Raw genomic sequence first — 14,356 nt, 5'->3', positions numbered from 1 at the left:
GCTGATTAATTTAATTATAATAGCTGTTGTTTCAATAAAATAGGCATTGTTAAACAAATTTTGTTTAAAATTTATTTGATTAGATTCGGAAAATCGCGTGAGGAACTAAATGAGAATTGTAACTTTTATCGATAATTTTTGACCTCATCAAGATACTACTTACATTTTAATAAATTTTACAGATTTGTTAATTTTTCTTTCTTATACTCTTTTTTATGTTATAAATGTATAGCTCCGCTCCTATTGGTTGAGACCAATAATACATAGTTACTCGATAAATGAGGTATCTAGTACAGAATTAATTTTTCAAATCGGACCCGTAGTTCCTGACCTTGGCGCGTTCCATCAAATAAACTAGCACAGAAGGCGTTATTTGATTGTAACTAAAGATATGTATAGTTTACCTATTTATTTTTCACATAATATTATTTTGATTGCAATGACGCATTTAGTCAAGTTGGTTCAATAATATATACGTGAGTGAATATTTTTAATTTATTAACAGAATTTATGACTGTAATAAAATCAGGGTATTGGAGTTATGAAATTGTTTTATACGTCTGTAGGTACGTAGTTTTACATAAAATATATATTGAATAGTATATGCCACAGCACAAACACAAAATAAAATCTTATCCGAGGTTATTTCGGGGCACTGTTTGCGTTCACCAAAATTGCTCTTGAAACTGTAATATTCAATAAAAATTCTGCAACAGTTGTGAGCAAACGTGACTAAGTACTTATTTATTTAAATAATTAGATATACCTCTTAACATTAATATATGATCAAGGCCAAGTTTAAATATTCTATTGTTAATTTCACTAATATGCCACACTTAATTTCACAATTATGCAAACAATAAATCCATAATTGAGTACTTACTGAAATAAAAAAGCTAGTTTTACGACTTCTGTTTGATTCAACAACATCCAGTTATCGTTCATTCTTTAAATTTTTGTTCGATTCTTTTGCATGTAAAAATCAAGAAAATCGGAAGAATTAATTGTTTATTTTTATTTTTTCATATTTGCTATTCAAACATCTGTGTTGGGTTTTATAGCTAGAATTGGCGCGTGACACACGCATTTATAGTAAATAGTAATCGATAATGATTCGAACAAACTTTTTTTTATACCAATTGCTGTTCATTTCGTATGTGACTTCAGATTTGGACCATTATTATAAGATTTCTATGGTAAATACAGTTTTTAACGTTCAAAAAATATGTTTACACTTCTACATTTTTTTATTGGTTTCAAACTAATCCAAGACCCAAAAAGATAATCAACTTAATATCGACGATTATTATGGATTTACGAGTATAAAGAAAAGTTTGTACTTAATTACATAAAATCAATTAATTCAGGTATCGTCAAGTGATAGGCCGGATAAGCCCGCTCTATTCTTACACGGTGAGAGCCCGGTTTGGGACGTTGACAGTCAATCTTTGCTGTTTGTGGACGTTCACCAACAAAACGTTCATCGACTGGACTATTTCACAGGAAAAATTTACACAAAGCATATAGGTATGTATGAGTTTATTAATTTATCTGAGTTAGTAACCGAGAATTTACATATGGTGACGTGACTGAGGTGGAGAAGCTACCTACAGGAAAAAGAAATAGTAGGTTGTCCAGTATATCTGCAAATATTTGGGTAATATACACATAACTTTTTGTTCTTAGATTACGGTCAAGTGAATGTAGTGTCACCAGTTTCTGGGTCTCGTCGACTTCTAGTCGCTGTGCGTTCTGCTTTGTATTTGCTTGACTGGAATGTGGCTGGAGATTCCGCTCTAAGATTGCTAGCTACGGTGGATGAAGGTCTACCGGACAATGTAATAAATGAGGGAAAAGCGGACCCTGAAGGAAGATTTTGGGCAGGTAACGATTAATTATCTATATCACTATATACTCTACTACTATTCGATTCGATTTCCAAATCAAAGATAAGATTTAAGAATAACTACCTATTGTTAATGCAGTAATTAGAAAAATAAGTAAGTTCATGCTTTAAACAGGTGCCGACATAGCGTACCGACATTTTTTACATTGAAAAAGGAAGCCTTCATTTAGGTTGTTACAAAAAGAATTGACACATTTGATATGATATTATTATTTTTAGGTACAAAGGGGCCTCAAACTGGCGACGATGTGATGCCAGATAAAGCTACTCTGTACAGTTTTGATACAAACCAAGACGGATTGATACATCCACGTGTGCAACTACGACCCGTGTCCATTTCCAACGGCCTCACGTGGTCTCTAAACACCACTGTCATGTACTACATTGACTCGCCAACTCAAAAAGTTGAAGCCTTCGATTACGATTCGCAAAGAGGAGAAATAAGTAAGTAGCCCACACACGTTTATATGAAATACTTAGTTTTTAGCCCGCTGCATTCTCAAAGAAACCGCTATAGCGTAAAAAAAAAGTAAACTACATCTCTTGTAACTATCTGCAGATACAAACTTGTTCATATTGTTAAGTCGCTTCATTGAGACAAACATAACTACTAGTGCTTTTATAATATTAGCACATATTAGTAAGAATTTAGTACAAAATAAAAAGTCACAGAAATTTGGTTTAATGCTCTAAGCACAGACATGAGGAATTGTACATTAATTACCTATTTATTTAATCAATAATTCCTATCTCCTCTAGCTGGTAGGCGAACTATTGTGGACATTTCGAACTACGGATATGAAGATGCTATACCGGATGGAATGACGATCGATAGTGACGGTCATTTGTGGGTCGCATTGATGTTCGGTGGCACGGTACGTAAATAAATTCAAAAATAAATGTGTGCGTGTACTAGAGTACACACGTAAGAAGTGAAACTTCTTTATGACCTTATTTTTCAAAAAATAATTTACAATCTACACTAATATTATAAAGAGGAAAACTTTGTTTGTTTGTTTGTTTGATTGATTGTAATGAATAGGCTCATAAACTACTGGACCGATTTTAAAAATTCTTTCACCATTCGAAAGCTACATTATCCACGAGTAATATAGGCTATATATTATCACGCTAAGACCAACAGGAGCATAGCCACGCGGGTGAAACCGCGCGGCACAGCTTGTATACAATATTACAGAAATACGTTAGTCTAACACGCTCGTCGCTTCGCTCCTCGCTACCTATTTAAATACAGTCAAAACCGTTTATGGCGACATCGTTTATAACAACATACCGGTTAAATTGACATTTGACCAAAATGAAAGGTCCTTGCTGAATGTTATATGACCGCCTTATAGAAAACATTGGTTTTTACGGCATTGTTTACTACGAAATACCGCATTAAGCGACCACATTTGGTTAATATTTTTGGAGAATTATATCTGTAGAACGACCGGCTCAGCTGTATTGTAAACAATTTGAATAGGTAACTGTATCCACATCTGGCACAGTGTAATAGTCAATGGCTATTATCGTAAAAGTAATCAAAGTTTAGGGTCTTTTGTAATTCTTAGAAACAAAGCACATGCATATTTTGATTGGACATAAAGAGTTTGAGGTTTATTCTTATAAATATTGAATTCACAAAATCATATATGAACACCAATCAAGCAAACACGTGTTAACGTGAGTCATAGATTAATTAATGTTTTAAAAAATTCAATCAAAAACTGAGGTTAACTTTAAATACAATTTTAGAAAAATAAATACCACAATTAAATTATAAATTATATATTATATTATAATTATATAACTAAATAATTTATAATATATATATATATATATATATATATATATATATATATATATATATATATATATATATATATATATGTCGGAGACGGTCAATAGCGCGGATGTAAAACGACTCTGCACGAGTTCCGGGAGGTGGCAGCACAGTGAAGTTGGCGGCTTACTTCATGCTTGTACCGGGTCGAGCCCGTGAAGGCTCGCCCTCGGGACGGCACTTCACATTCGAACATCGAAGAGTTCGGATCTTCCACTACTAGGAACTGTTAACCTTTTCTTTGCTAGTGTTTAATTTAAATGTGTAACGTAACGGTTATTAAAAGTGATTGTATTTAAAGTGATTGTATTAAAATGACTGTATTGTAAAACTGACATGATTAAAAAGAGCAACTATAGAGTTTCTTGCCGGTTCTTCTCTGTAGATACTGCTTTCCGAATCGGTGGTAAATAAAGAAATGATTGAGTTTGAGGTGTTTCTTTGCTCGATTACCCAACGCAACGCCCACAGCTTGAAAATAGATTCACAATCTACATCTTGCTCCGACATCAGAATTGGGATCAAATCGAGCAAATGAGAAAACACGTGGCGATAACCTCGATACGATATACGATAACCTGATTAAAAGTCAAAGCGCCGCAACCACGTGGCACTTCGATCCAGTTTCAACGGGAACAGCAAGAAGTCGGAAGCGAGCATCATCGTATCATCGAGAGCTGCGCCGTGTCATGTCGTGCACCGTGCCATCGCGTCGAGCATCCGGCTTCGAGCATCATGCGTCGAGCGTCATGCGTTGCGCCATGTGGTGCATTACGCATCCATACTGAGCGCCGCGGCACCAAGCTGGGCTCCGCGACACCACGCCAGGCGTTGCACATCCACGCCAGGCACCGCAATACCACGCCGGGCGTCGCGCTACCATCACTACCATCAACACGTCAAGCCTGAGATCACCGGAACCAGAGCGACGTGTCGACGTGTCGTGCAACTATCCTTCAATCTCATACAAAACCGGTCAGTAGATAACATTCCACTTTGAGTGTACAGTAAGATAAAGAAAGTAGGTTTTCAAAATGTAGTAACTTCAAGCAACTTATTCGAAAGAAAAAGAAATTTATTGCCAAAAACATTAGTTACAAAATTTATTTTAAAATTAATTGAGGAAAATGGTCACAGCCTCGGCAAAATGCTGCACAAAAACAGCGCTAATTTACAGGCTGTACCGAATGTAATGATTACAGATTTTGTTAAAAGTTGTAACCTACAAGACCAGTGTATAGTTTAATCTTATTGCATTACATTTAACTCAACTTATTTACGCAGTGATAAATTAACAGTACCTATTTCACTTATTCAGGGACGGGTTTACATTAGTAGGTAATTCACGTAATTTTAAAAAATACTTTGTGGCGTAAGCACTGCCGGGTTGGCTTTAGTTAACTGCCGCACGAATTTGTTGGAAATATTTATATTTTTAGTTAGCTAGGTAATGTAAGATTGTAATTCCAAAATATTATCGTTAGGAAACTTGTAGTTTTTTAGTCATTAATTTTTAAAGTTAATAATTTTTTGTGCGAAAAAAGTGCATTTATCCGTTTTGTTGTGCAAAAAAGCGGACCAAGACGTTCCATTTCACTGTTCTGTGACTTTACGCTGCGGCCGGCGAGTGCCAAAAGCGACTTTAGGGCGAATCCTACTCAAACAAAAAAAAATCTACGTAGGTAGGTTAAAAAACTATTAAACTTTTATTTTTAATATCCAAATAGGTAGCTAGGAGCGAAGCGACGAGCGTGTTAGGTTAACTCTTGAACTGCCGCACGAGCCGAGCGAGCGAAGCGAGCGTGCCGCGGCAGCGGCCGGCGAGTGCCAGAAGCGACTTTAGGGCGATTCTCACTCAAACAAAAAAGACGTGTGGCACTCGGGGACTGCCGCGGCAAAGCTATTGCATGCTATGCCTTCAAGCCACACCTCCGTGCCCGTCGGAGTGGGGAGCGTGAGGTTTTTCGTTACGCAATTTCTGGATTCGGTCCCCGCGCTCAAGGCCCGCGATAGAAGCTATGCAATAGCTTAAAAAAAATCTACGTAGGTTAAAAAACTATTAAACTTTTACTTTTAGTATTGAAATAGGTAGCGAGGAGCGAAGCGACGAGCGTATTAGGTTAACATTTGAACTGCCGCACGAGCCGAGCGAGCGAAGCGAGCGTGCCGCGGCAGCGGCCGGCGAGTGCCAGTAGCGACTTTAGGGCGATTCCCACTCAAATAAAAAAAACTACGTAGGTTTTCACAACTTGTTTGTATTTTATTTATGTATCGTAAAATTTTTGTTACACCAATTCCATACATTTTGAGGTTAGAATAGGAAAATTGATTTTTCTCCAAAACTATTGGTTTCCTAACTTTCCCCTTTTGGTGGGAGGGTCCCCCCCTCCTCCCCCCCACCCCCCCCCCACAAAAAACCTATCATACGTGCGGCAGTTCTCTAAAGAAACCCCGCACTGCCATCAAGATAAATTAAATAACGACTTGCTTTAATGTTTGTTAGTTGTGAGCTACCACTAAAGAAAGAAAGCACATTAATTATTTGTACACTGCATCCAGATTCTTCAATCGAACGTAAACAATAAACATTCGCTTGTCCGTGTGTCAGAACAAAAACAGTATGCGAATTACTTTTAAATTAGTTTCTTAACTACCCGCGTTAGTTTCTTGACTACCCGCATTAATTTCTTAAACTACCTGCGTTACTTTTTATTTAGGCTATAACACTTGACAAATAGCAATTAATTGCTACACAGAGACAGCCTTATTGCTATTCGATTAAAAACTAGTGCATTAGAGGTTTAAAAAACTTTTCGTAGGTTTTATTTCAGGTGATATTTGTGGTAATTTCTTAAAATAAAGTTGTGAATAATTCACAGTATACAGTTTTTACGATATGAAGTTTCATGAAATGTTACAGATTTAGTTTGATCGAATAAAAGGTACCTAAATGGAGGCATTTAGTTTTGAATTTTTGCTTGGAGAATTTATTAGGTCCTTATTTAGGCAGTTCATAATACAATGTCGCAGATAATTAGCGTGTTCAAATAAACAGCTGGCCTAAGATAAATGTTATGATTGGAATACGGGTCTAGATTTAGTTTGAGTACGTAACTTGATTGCTTTAAAATTATTTTAACTATCTCATCGACGTTTGGGTCCGTTCAATGTTAAGATATTAAGACTGTTGAAAATAATCTTAAGGTTAATAGCGCCTTTACAGTTTACATACTGTCGTCAGATAATGTCTGTTTAATTGCATAGAGAAAAGAAAAACCCATCCAGGTTTTCTGAAAGTTTTTGAAGTGAAACTTCTTTATCGGGGTTGGACAAAAATTTAGTGTAACATTTTTGCGTTACGCCGTAAGCGTGACATTTTTGCGTTACGCCGTACGCGTGACATTTTTGCGTTACGCCATACTCGTGACATTTTTAAGGTCATAAAGAAGTTTCACTTCTTACGTGTGTACTCTAGTACATGCATACATTTTTTTTCTTATCCCTATCACGCGTGATTTGATATATTTCTGTAAAGTTGCATATTGTAAATTATTTTTTGAAAAAATAAGGTCAAAAAGAAGTTTCATTTCTTACGTGTGTACACGTACGCGTAGCACACGCACACATTTTTTTTGGTTTTTAGCTTCAAATAAGTCCTAAACGTGGAGTATTCGATAGTACCTAATCGATTTACATTGTGTGCATTTAATGTAATTTCTTGATAATAGTTTTTGTGACTAGCTGCAGTTTAACATCAACTGAATACATCAATTAGGTAGTTGTACAGTAGTTGTTGAGCAGTTCAATCTTATTACGTTGAAACTAAAATTTAGCTCAGCCCTTTTGCCGTTCGATATTAGATTAACAGATGAGTTTAAGCCTACACTTATTAATTGTTTAAGTTGAGTTTTCAAAAGCAAACATACCGTTAAGGAATTTAGCCATATGCAAATTTGCCGATAAAAAAAAGTTTTGAAGGGTTTCTCGCGATTTTTTTCTTGTAGGCAGATGATTACTTTAAATTCAAGTTGGTAAATATTCAGTTGAGAATAAGCTTTCACCACTTTTTGAGTGTTTTCTGCGGTTCAGTTACGAATTATTCGTTTTAAACTTTTTAAGATGTTATTTTTGTGCTGTTGTCACATTTGTTTGTCAACGATCATAACAACAAAATAAAACTGCTGTTAAAATTTGAGCAAGCTGCACAGGCTATCACTATGATAGACTTGGGAGGTATAATTCAGTAGAGTAGAGTTGTAGCATACTGATGGTTGTGTTGTCTCGTACGCAGTGAAGTAAATGTGTTGCGTGAAATAATATTGTGATGGTAATGTAGTCCATCGAAGGATTGTGGTGTTCTATCTGGCATGAGGTCCAGGATAGTAGATGTGTGTTCTGACCGGTCAGGAAGACCGGGGCAGTATGGTAACCCTGTAAGGTCAGTGTGGGCCGAGGCAGGATAGTAGTTATTTTGGTATCCCGAGATGAATTACCGTAGTAATGTAGTGTGAGAAATGGCGTACGGGGACACATGATTGTCAGTATGGCTGTATAGGGGATAACTTGAGTTTATTAAAACGAAAAACGATTAAGAATATTGATTCTGTTGGAAGAGTAATATTCAGTTCAGGTTTCACTTTTTTTTTACTGTTGAGCTATTGAATCCTGTAAACACCAATAATCACTTTGAAAAGACTGATTTTGTTTATACTATGTTCGGGTAACTTCACCTTGTTAATATATTGAGGATGCCTGGGGGCCAAGTACCACTTGAAGTTGATTAATGTTTGAAATTTGAGTTTGAGTTGAGTGATAGCGATGAATCTTAGTTCGGTTGGTCAGAGTGTGCCAGTAGTCATTTCGTAGCCGTAGTCCGTTGAAGTCGGTGTCTGCTATAAGGGGTTATGGCTGCTTATAGTAAACCGTGGATGCGCGGTATTACCGTAGTCCGTTGAAGCCGGCGTCTGCTATTAGGAGTACAGATAGCTGCTTATAGTAAACCGTGGATGCGCGGTGCGCGGGTGACGCTGGCGGAGGTTGGGTCTTGGAGAGACCATTGGAATATGGGAGTCCGTGGGACTCGGCATTCGGAGGAATGCGTGTGGAACAAACATGAGGTTTGTTGTGGGGCTTAGTGAAAAGCCAGAGTTTGCATTCGGATGAATGCGTGTGTGTTGTTGGGCTTAGTGAAAAGCCAGAGTTGGCATTCGGTGGAATGCGTGTATGATGATGGGCTTAGTGAAAAGCCACAGGCCTCGGATAAGATTCATGCTCTAGTTTTTTTTTGTGATACTTTAATAATGATCTGCTGATGACAATAGCAGTGAAAGTGGTGTTTGGTCGCTTATGCGTTACTTTCTTTTAGTAGTAATTTAATTGAAATGATCAGAATTCAATGTTTCATTATTTTAATCAAAATGGTTAATTTCAAAGGGTTGAAGTTGGAAATTATTTTAGGATATTCAAATTAAGAAAAAAAACCTGTTTTCATATGAACTTAAATTTTGTATTATGAGATTCTTTGCTATAGGACGTTTCTTGTACAAATTTCATGATTCTGTGTTCACAAGAAATATCCTGAAGGTATTGATTCCTCGTGTCCCCTGCGAATGTCGGAAACTGCTATCTTTTGATCGACTGTTATAACTTTTCAAAGCTTAACGGGACGATGGTATGCGATATGAATTTCAAAGGTCTTGATAGATAGACTGATAGACTTACGGACAACTAAGTGATCTTAAGGATTTAGTTTTTTTCAGTTTTGTGGTTTAAAAGCCTAAAAATTAAATATCAGAGTTTAATTGTAAAAATTTGTCAGGATTGGCCGAAGAGCATGTACTGTGCGAGATGTTTTCTGTGTTACAGCACCCACAAACACGAGGACGTGTTCAGCGCAGGATGGCCGTGTCGGAGACGGTCAATAGCGCGGATGTAAAACGACTCTGCACGAGTTCCGGGAGGTGGCAGCACAGTGAAGTTGGCGGCTTACTTCATGCTTGTACCGGGTCGAGCCCGTGAAGGCTCGCCCTCGGGACGGCACTTCACATTCGAACATCGAAGAGTTCGGATCTTCCACTACTAGGAACTGTTAACCTTTTCTTTGCTAGTGTTTAATTTAAATGTGTAACGTAACGGTTATTAAAAGTGATTGTATTTAAAGTGATTGTATTAAAATGACTGTATTGTAAAACTGACATGATTAAAAAGAGCAACTATAGAGTTTCTTGCCGGTTCTTCTCTGTAGATACTGCTTTCCGAATCGGTGGTAAATAAAGAAATGATTGAGTTTGAGGTGTTTCTTTGCTCGATTACCCAACGCAACGCCCACAGCTTGAAAATAGATTCACAATCTACATCTTGCTCCGACATATATATATATATAATATAAATATAATATAGGGGAGACCGAGGGGTTTTGAAACAAAGGTGAGTTGAAACAGTCCCGATTTCTAGGAACCTAAAACCGTTAGCGATCTGGAATCGTTTTTTATAACCACCTCCCACAACCCGCTATCGCGTCAGTTTACGCCGATGACGTCAGTTATGCAGTTGTGTAGTTCTGAATGACATGTGCCGAAAATCGCTAAGGGTGCACTCACACACATCAGTCACCGTCAAGTCACCGATGACTGATCGGTGACGGTTCGTGTACGTATCCACAAACACCAGTCACCGTCATGTTGTCCGTCAGTCACGTCGCCGGTTTGACTGAATCATTGAACACATACATCAGGTTAGTCAGTGATTAGACGTGTGTCACGCTAGAGAACAGATACTGCCCTGACGGATGCCACGTTTCATTGACGGTAGCACGACGCTGACTGAACTGAGACGTGACGGCACCGGGTGAGTGGGGATAAAAGTATGATACATGTATGGAAAGATTATTTGACGTGCCTGACCGGTGACGTCACTGATAGATTTCGTGCCGGCGACTGTCGTGTGGGAACAGAGTCATACTAGAACTATTGATACATATTTTTTTTTAATCCTGTCCGGTGACGTGCCGTGACGGTGACTGATGTGTGTGAGTGCACCCTAAAAGTAAGTATTTCACGAATTTTTACGATGCTCGTACTTTATTAGTGGTTTTGTATTTTGGGTTGAGTTATATACGTTTTGAAATCTCATTATCTATATATTCATGAAATATACTTGGTAAATTTGATTTCTGTGTATTTACTGCTTGATCGTGATTTGAATAAAAATTGGGAGGTTTTTTCTCACTGAGGTGTTTTGAAACAGACTGTTTCAACTCTCCTCGGTTTAAATTTAACATCTGATTATAGCTAAGAAATAAAAAGTACAAGGATTAATGCATTTTATTGTTGATTTAATGTGTTTATTTGTTTCAACATCCCTACTGAAGAAACTAAAGCAAGAAAAAGATCAAAACCAGGCAGTTAAACTAAAAAGGTTAAGGTTCTCAAAAAAAGAGAGGAAACGAAAAAGGTGATGAAGGAGAAGAGGATTAATCCTGCTGCATTTGCTGTATGGAGCCATATTCAAACTACTTGTCAGATTAATGTGTTTCCAATTGATCTTTGACATTCTTTTCGAGTATTTTACTTAAATAATTTATAGCACTGATTGTAATAAGTACTTAAAAATAGTTTGGAAAATCCAAAAGTGCACGCCTCATAATTTTTTTTAATAATTATTTATTAATTATTATTTTTGTTTATTTAATAACAATTAAACCAAATCGAATCAGACCCTGAAAAATGAAAGGGTTCTATTCCTGAGCATACTCAAGCGTAAGAGAAAAAAAAAGACTCGATTAGTAAAATATTTCGGTCGCTATCGTGTTAACAAGAAAATCCTCCGCACATACAGACACACGGACGTCCAAGACAGAACTTTTTTAAACTGTTTTTTAACTAGTTTAAATAACAAAAATGACATCAAAAATATCATGAATGTTAAAAATAGTGTTTTTTCTTGTATGTATTATCTTACAAGTGCAATGTATGATACATAAAGACATTTTAAGTTTGAAAAATCAGATGTTTTGCGCGAAGTGACAGTAGTACCCACCTCAACGCTTCGCTTATGAGGCGTGCAAAATTACTGATAGTTAATAACTATTTTATGTCAAAGATTTAGTTATTTAAGATTGCAGTAAAACATTTTGTTGATTCGACTGATTATAATTGATGTTACGCATAAGGCGTCATGTTAATTTTTAGTAATTAACGAGTTTATTATTTGTATTAGACCTACTTGACTGATATATGTCATTAAAATATTACTAAAAAGGTTATTGATTACTTGAAAAGATTGATTTTAATTAAAACCTTTAAATCAAATCATCATTTTTATTTTGCAGCTCCCATTACTGCCCAAAATCGTAATGTTTCAACTCTCCTCGACCTCTGTTTCATCTTACCTCGGTATGAGGAGAGTTGAAACAAGTTGACTTGTTACGGTTAAATCGATTTTTCACCACATTTTTTAAGGCTTACAGTTTCTTTTTGCTAACCATTCGCAAGTGTATAGAATAACCTATCGATTGGTACTAGTACCTCAAGATTTCTGATTATAGTTTGAGTTATATTGAACAAAACGTGAAAATTGTTTCAACTCCCCTCGGTCTCCCCTACAGGGTGTCCCACTATCGGTATACTAAGCGCGAAGGGATTTGTAGTTTAGCATACACTGATCACATAAAAAATACTTTAAAAAAAAATTACGTTAAATTTTTTTTGCTACTGTTTTCCTAAAAATCCATGTTTTCTTCTCTAACTTCGTGCAGGCGGCATATACCGCCTCGCTAATGTGAGCATTTTGTCTATGAAAACATAATTTTAAAAGATAGCTCACGTGCGGGTGACAAAGTTAGGCGGGTTGCTTATTAGGGGTGTACACATAGAGTTTTAAGAATTCATCTATTTGAAAAAAAATGCGTTTGGAATTTTTTAAGTATTTTTTCCGTACTCAGCGTATGCAAAACTATAACCTCCTTTGAGCTTAGTATACCAACAGTGGGACACCCGGTATAAATAATATAATTATATATATATACTAGCGGTCCGCCCCGGCTTCGCCCGTGGTACATAATATTTACGTTTTCTCTACATAAAAACCATCCTCGTACTTCAAGGAACATAATAAAAAAAGAATTATCGAAATCGGTTCAGCCGTTCTCGAGTTATGCGCTTACCAACACATTTTGCGATTCATTTTTATATATAAGATTATATTATATAAATTATTAAATTAAATAGATACCATAATTCCACCCACGTGCTAGTGTATCTATACATATTATCTATACATATTATAATAAAATTGAAAAAATTGAAAAATACAATCAAAAAGTGAGGTTAATTTTAAATAACTTAGAAAAATAAATACCATAATTACACCTAAGTATTAGAAAAAGATATGTAATTACTTACTTTTTTTTTAAATTCACTGGAATTAGAATAATTAAAATAAACACTTTGATTGTGCTGATCACTTTAATATAATACATAATATTATCACGTCACCATAGAGCGTTGGAAATAAATACGAGTGCAATAGAAAAACGGTCAAGTAAAGTGGTAGGACGTACGTTAAAACGATACGATATCCCTACTCCGCTGGAGAAAGTATACGTCGAATCACGCGTGGTAGGGATAAGAAAAAAAATGTCACGAGTACGGCGTAACGCAAAAATGTAACGCGCGCGGCGTAACGCAAAAAATGTAACGCGCGCGGCGTAACGCAAAAAATGTCTCACAAAATTTTTGTCCACCCCCGATAAAGAAGTTTCACTTCAAAAAAATTATTAATCTGTATATAATATTTTCGTATCATAATGTCTGTAACCAAACTACTCCGAGTTGACCGTTTTTGATGAATTTTAGATAACTAGTCCGTTAACTCAACTATTTTAGTGAACTACATACTAGCTTTCCGCCAGCGGCTTCGCCCTCGCAGTCAAAGAAAAACCCGCATAATTCCCGTTCCCTTGAGATTTCCGGAAAATTATCCTATGTCCTTCCTCAGGTCGGCTTATATGTGTATAAAATCTTTGACGAAAACAATTAAACAATTATACTTATATTTCAGGTGTTGCACATAGACCCCGACGCAAGGCAAGTGGTGTACGGCTACAAACTACCAGTTTCTCGTATTACATCTCTATGTTGGGGCGGACCAAATCTCGATGAATTATTCGTGACGTCATCAAAAGACGTACATGACACGACCGAACCTTACGGAGGTGCCATCTTTACCATACGGAAGACTGGCAGCCGAGGAGTCCTCCCTTATCACTTCCGATTTGATATTGCTGATTCTTATTAAAACTGTGATATTTTTTATGTTGTTTAAGAAATAAATGTTTTGTAATTTTATTCTGTGTTTTATTTATATCACATACACATATTCTATAGTAGACCAGTTTGGTAACAATATCAAAACCGATACTGAACGAACTCCGCACTCTGTTGCATACTAAAAAACGATTAAAAAAGTAAAGGGTAACTACCTACTTGAAATCTTACTGCATTAGAAAATCTCATTAAATGACATTAATTTAGCTAAATACACCGTGCCCGTTACAAAATTAAGATTTTCCATTATTCCCTACCTTGCGTTAATTAAAATAGGAG

At 36.3% G+C, this 14,356-nt stretch overlaps 1 protein-coding gene and 1 long non-coding RNA gene across 2 annotated transcripts; both read left to right on the top strand.

The window, feature by feature from the left end:
- Positions 1-1,109: 1,109 nt before the first annotated feature.
- On the top strand, positions 1,110-14,098 carry LOC149479395 (regucalcin-like). Its single transcript, XM_089708266.1, has 6 exons — positions 1,110-1,196; positions 1,368-1,527; positions 1,687-1,884; positions 2,126-2,350; positions 2,666-2,781; positions 13,812-14,098. Exons 1-6 carry the CDS (start codon positions 1,110-1,112, stop codon positions 14,046-14,048), a joined length of 1,023 nt encoding a protein of 340 aa, XP_089564392.1. The 3' UTR covers positions 14,049-14,098.
- Positions 3,808-10,038, top strand: LOC149479396 (uncharacterized). Its single transcript, XR_016317272.1, has 2 exons — positions 3,808-5,138; positions 6,220-10,038. It is a non-coding gene; the product is annotated as an uncharacterized LOC149479396 (long non-coding RNA).
- Positions 14,099-14,356: the final 258 nt, after the last annotated feature.

The sequence above is a fragment of the Colias philodice genome, chromosome 20, assembly GCF_061535455.1.
Source record: "Colias philodice isolate Cphi_HAF_F1 chromosome 20, ilColPhil1 Martin Lab GWU primary, whole genome shotgun sequence".
In the NCBI taxonomy this organism is placed as follows: Eukaryota; Metazoa; Arthropoda; class Insecta; order Lepidoptera; family Pieridae; genus Colias; species Colias philodice.
This window is presented reverse-complemented; position numbering and strand designations above follow the sequence as displayed.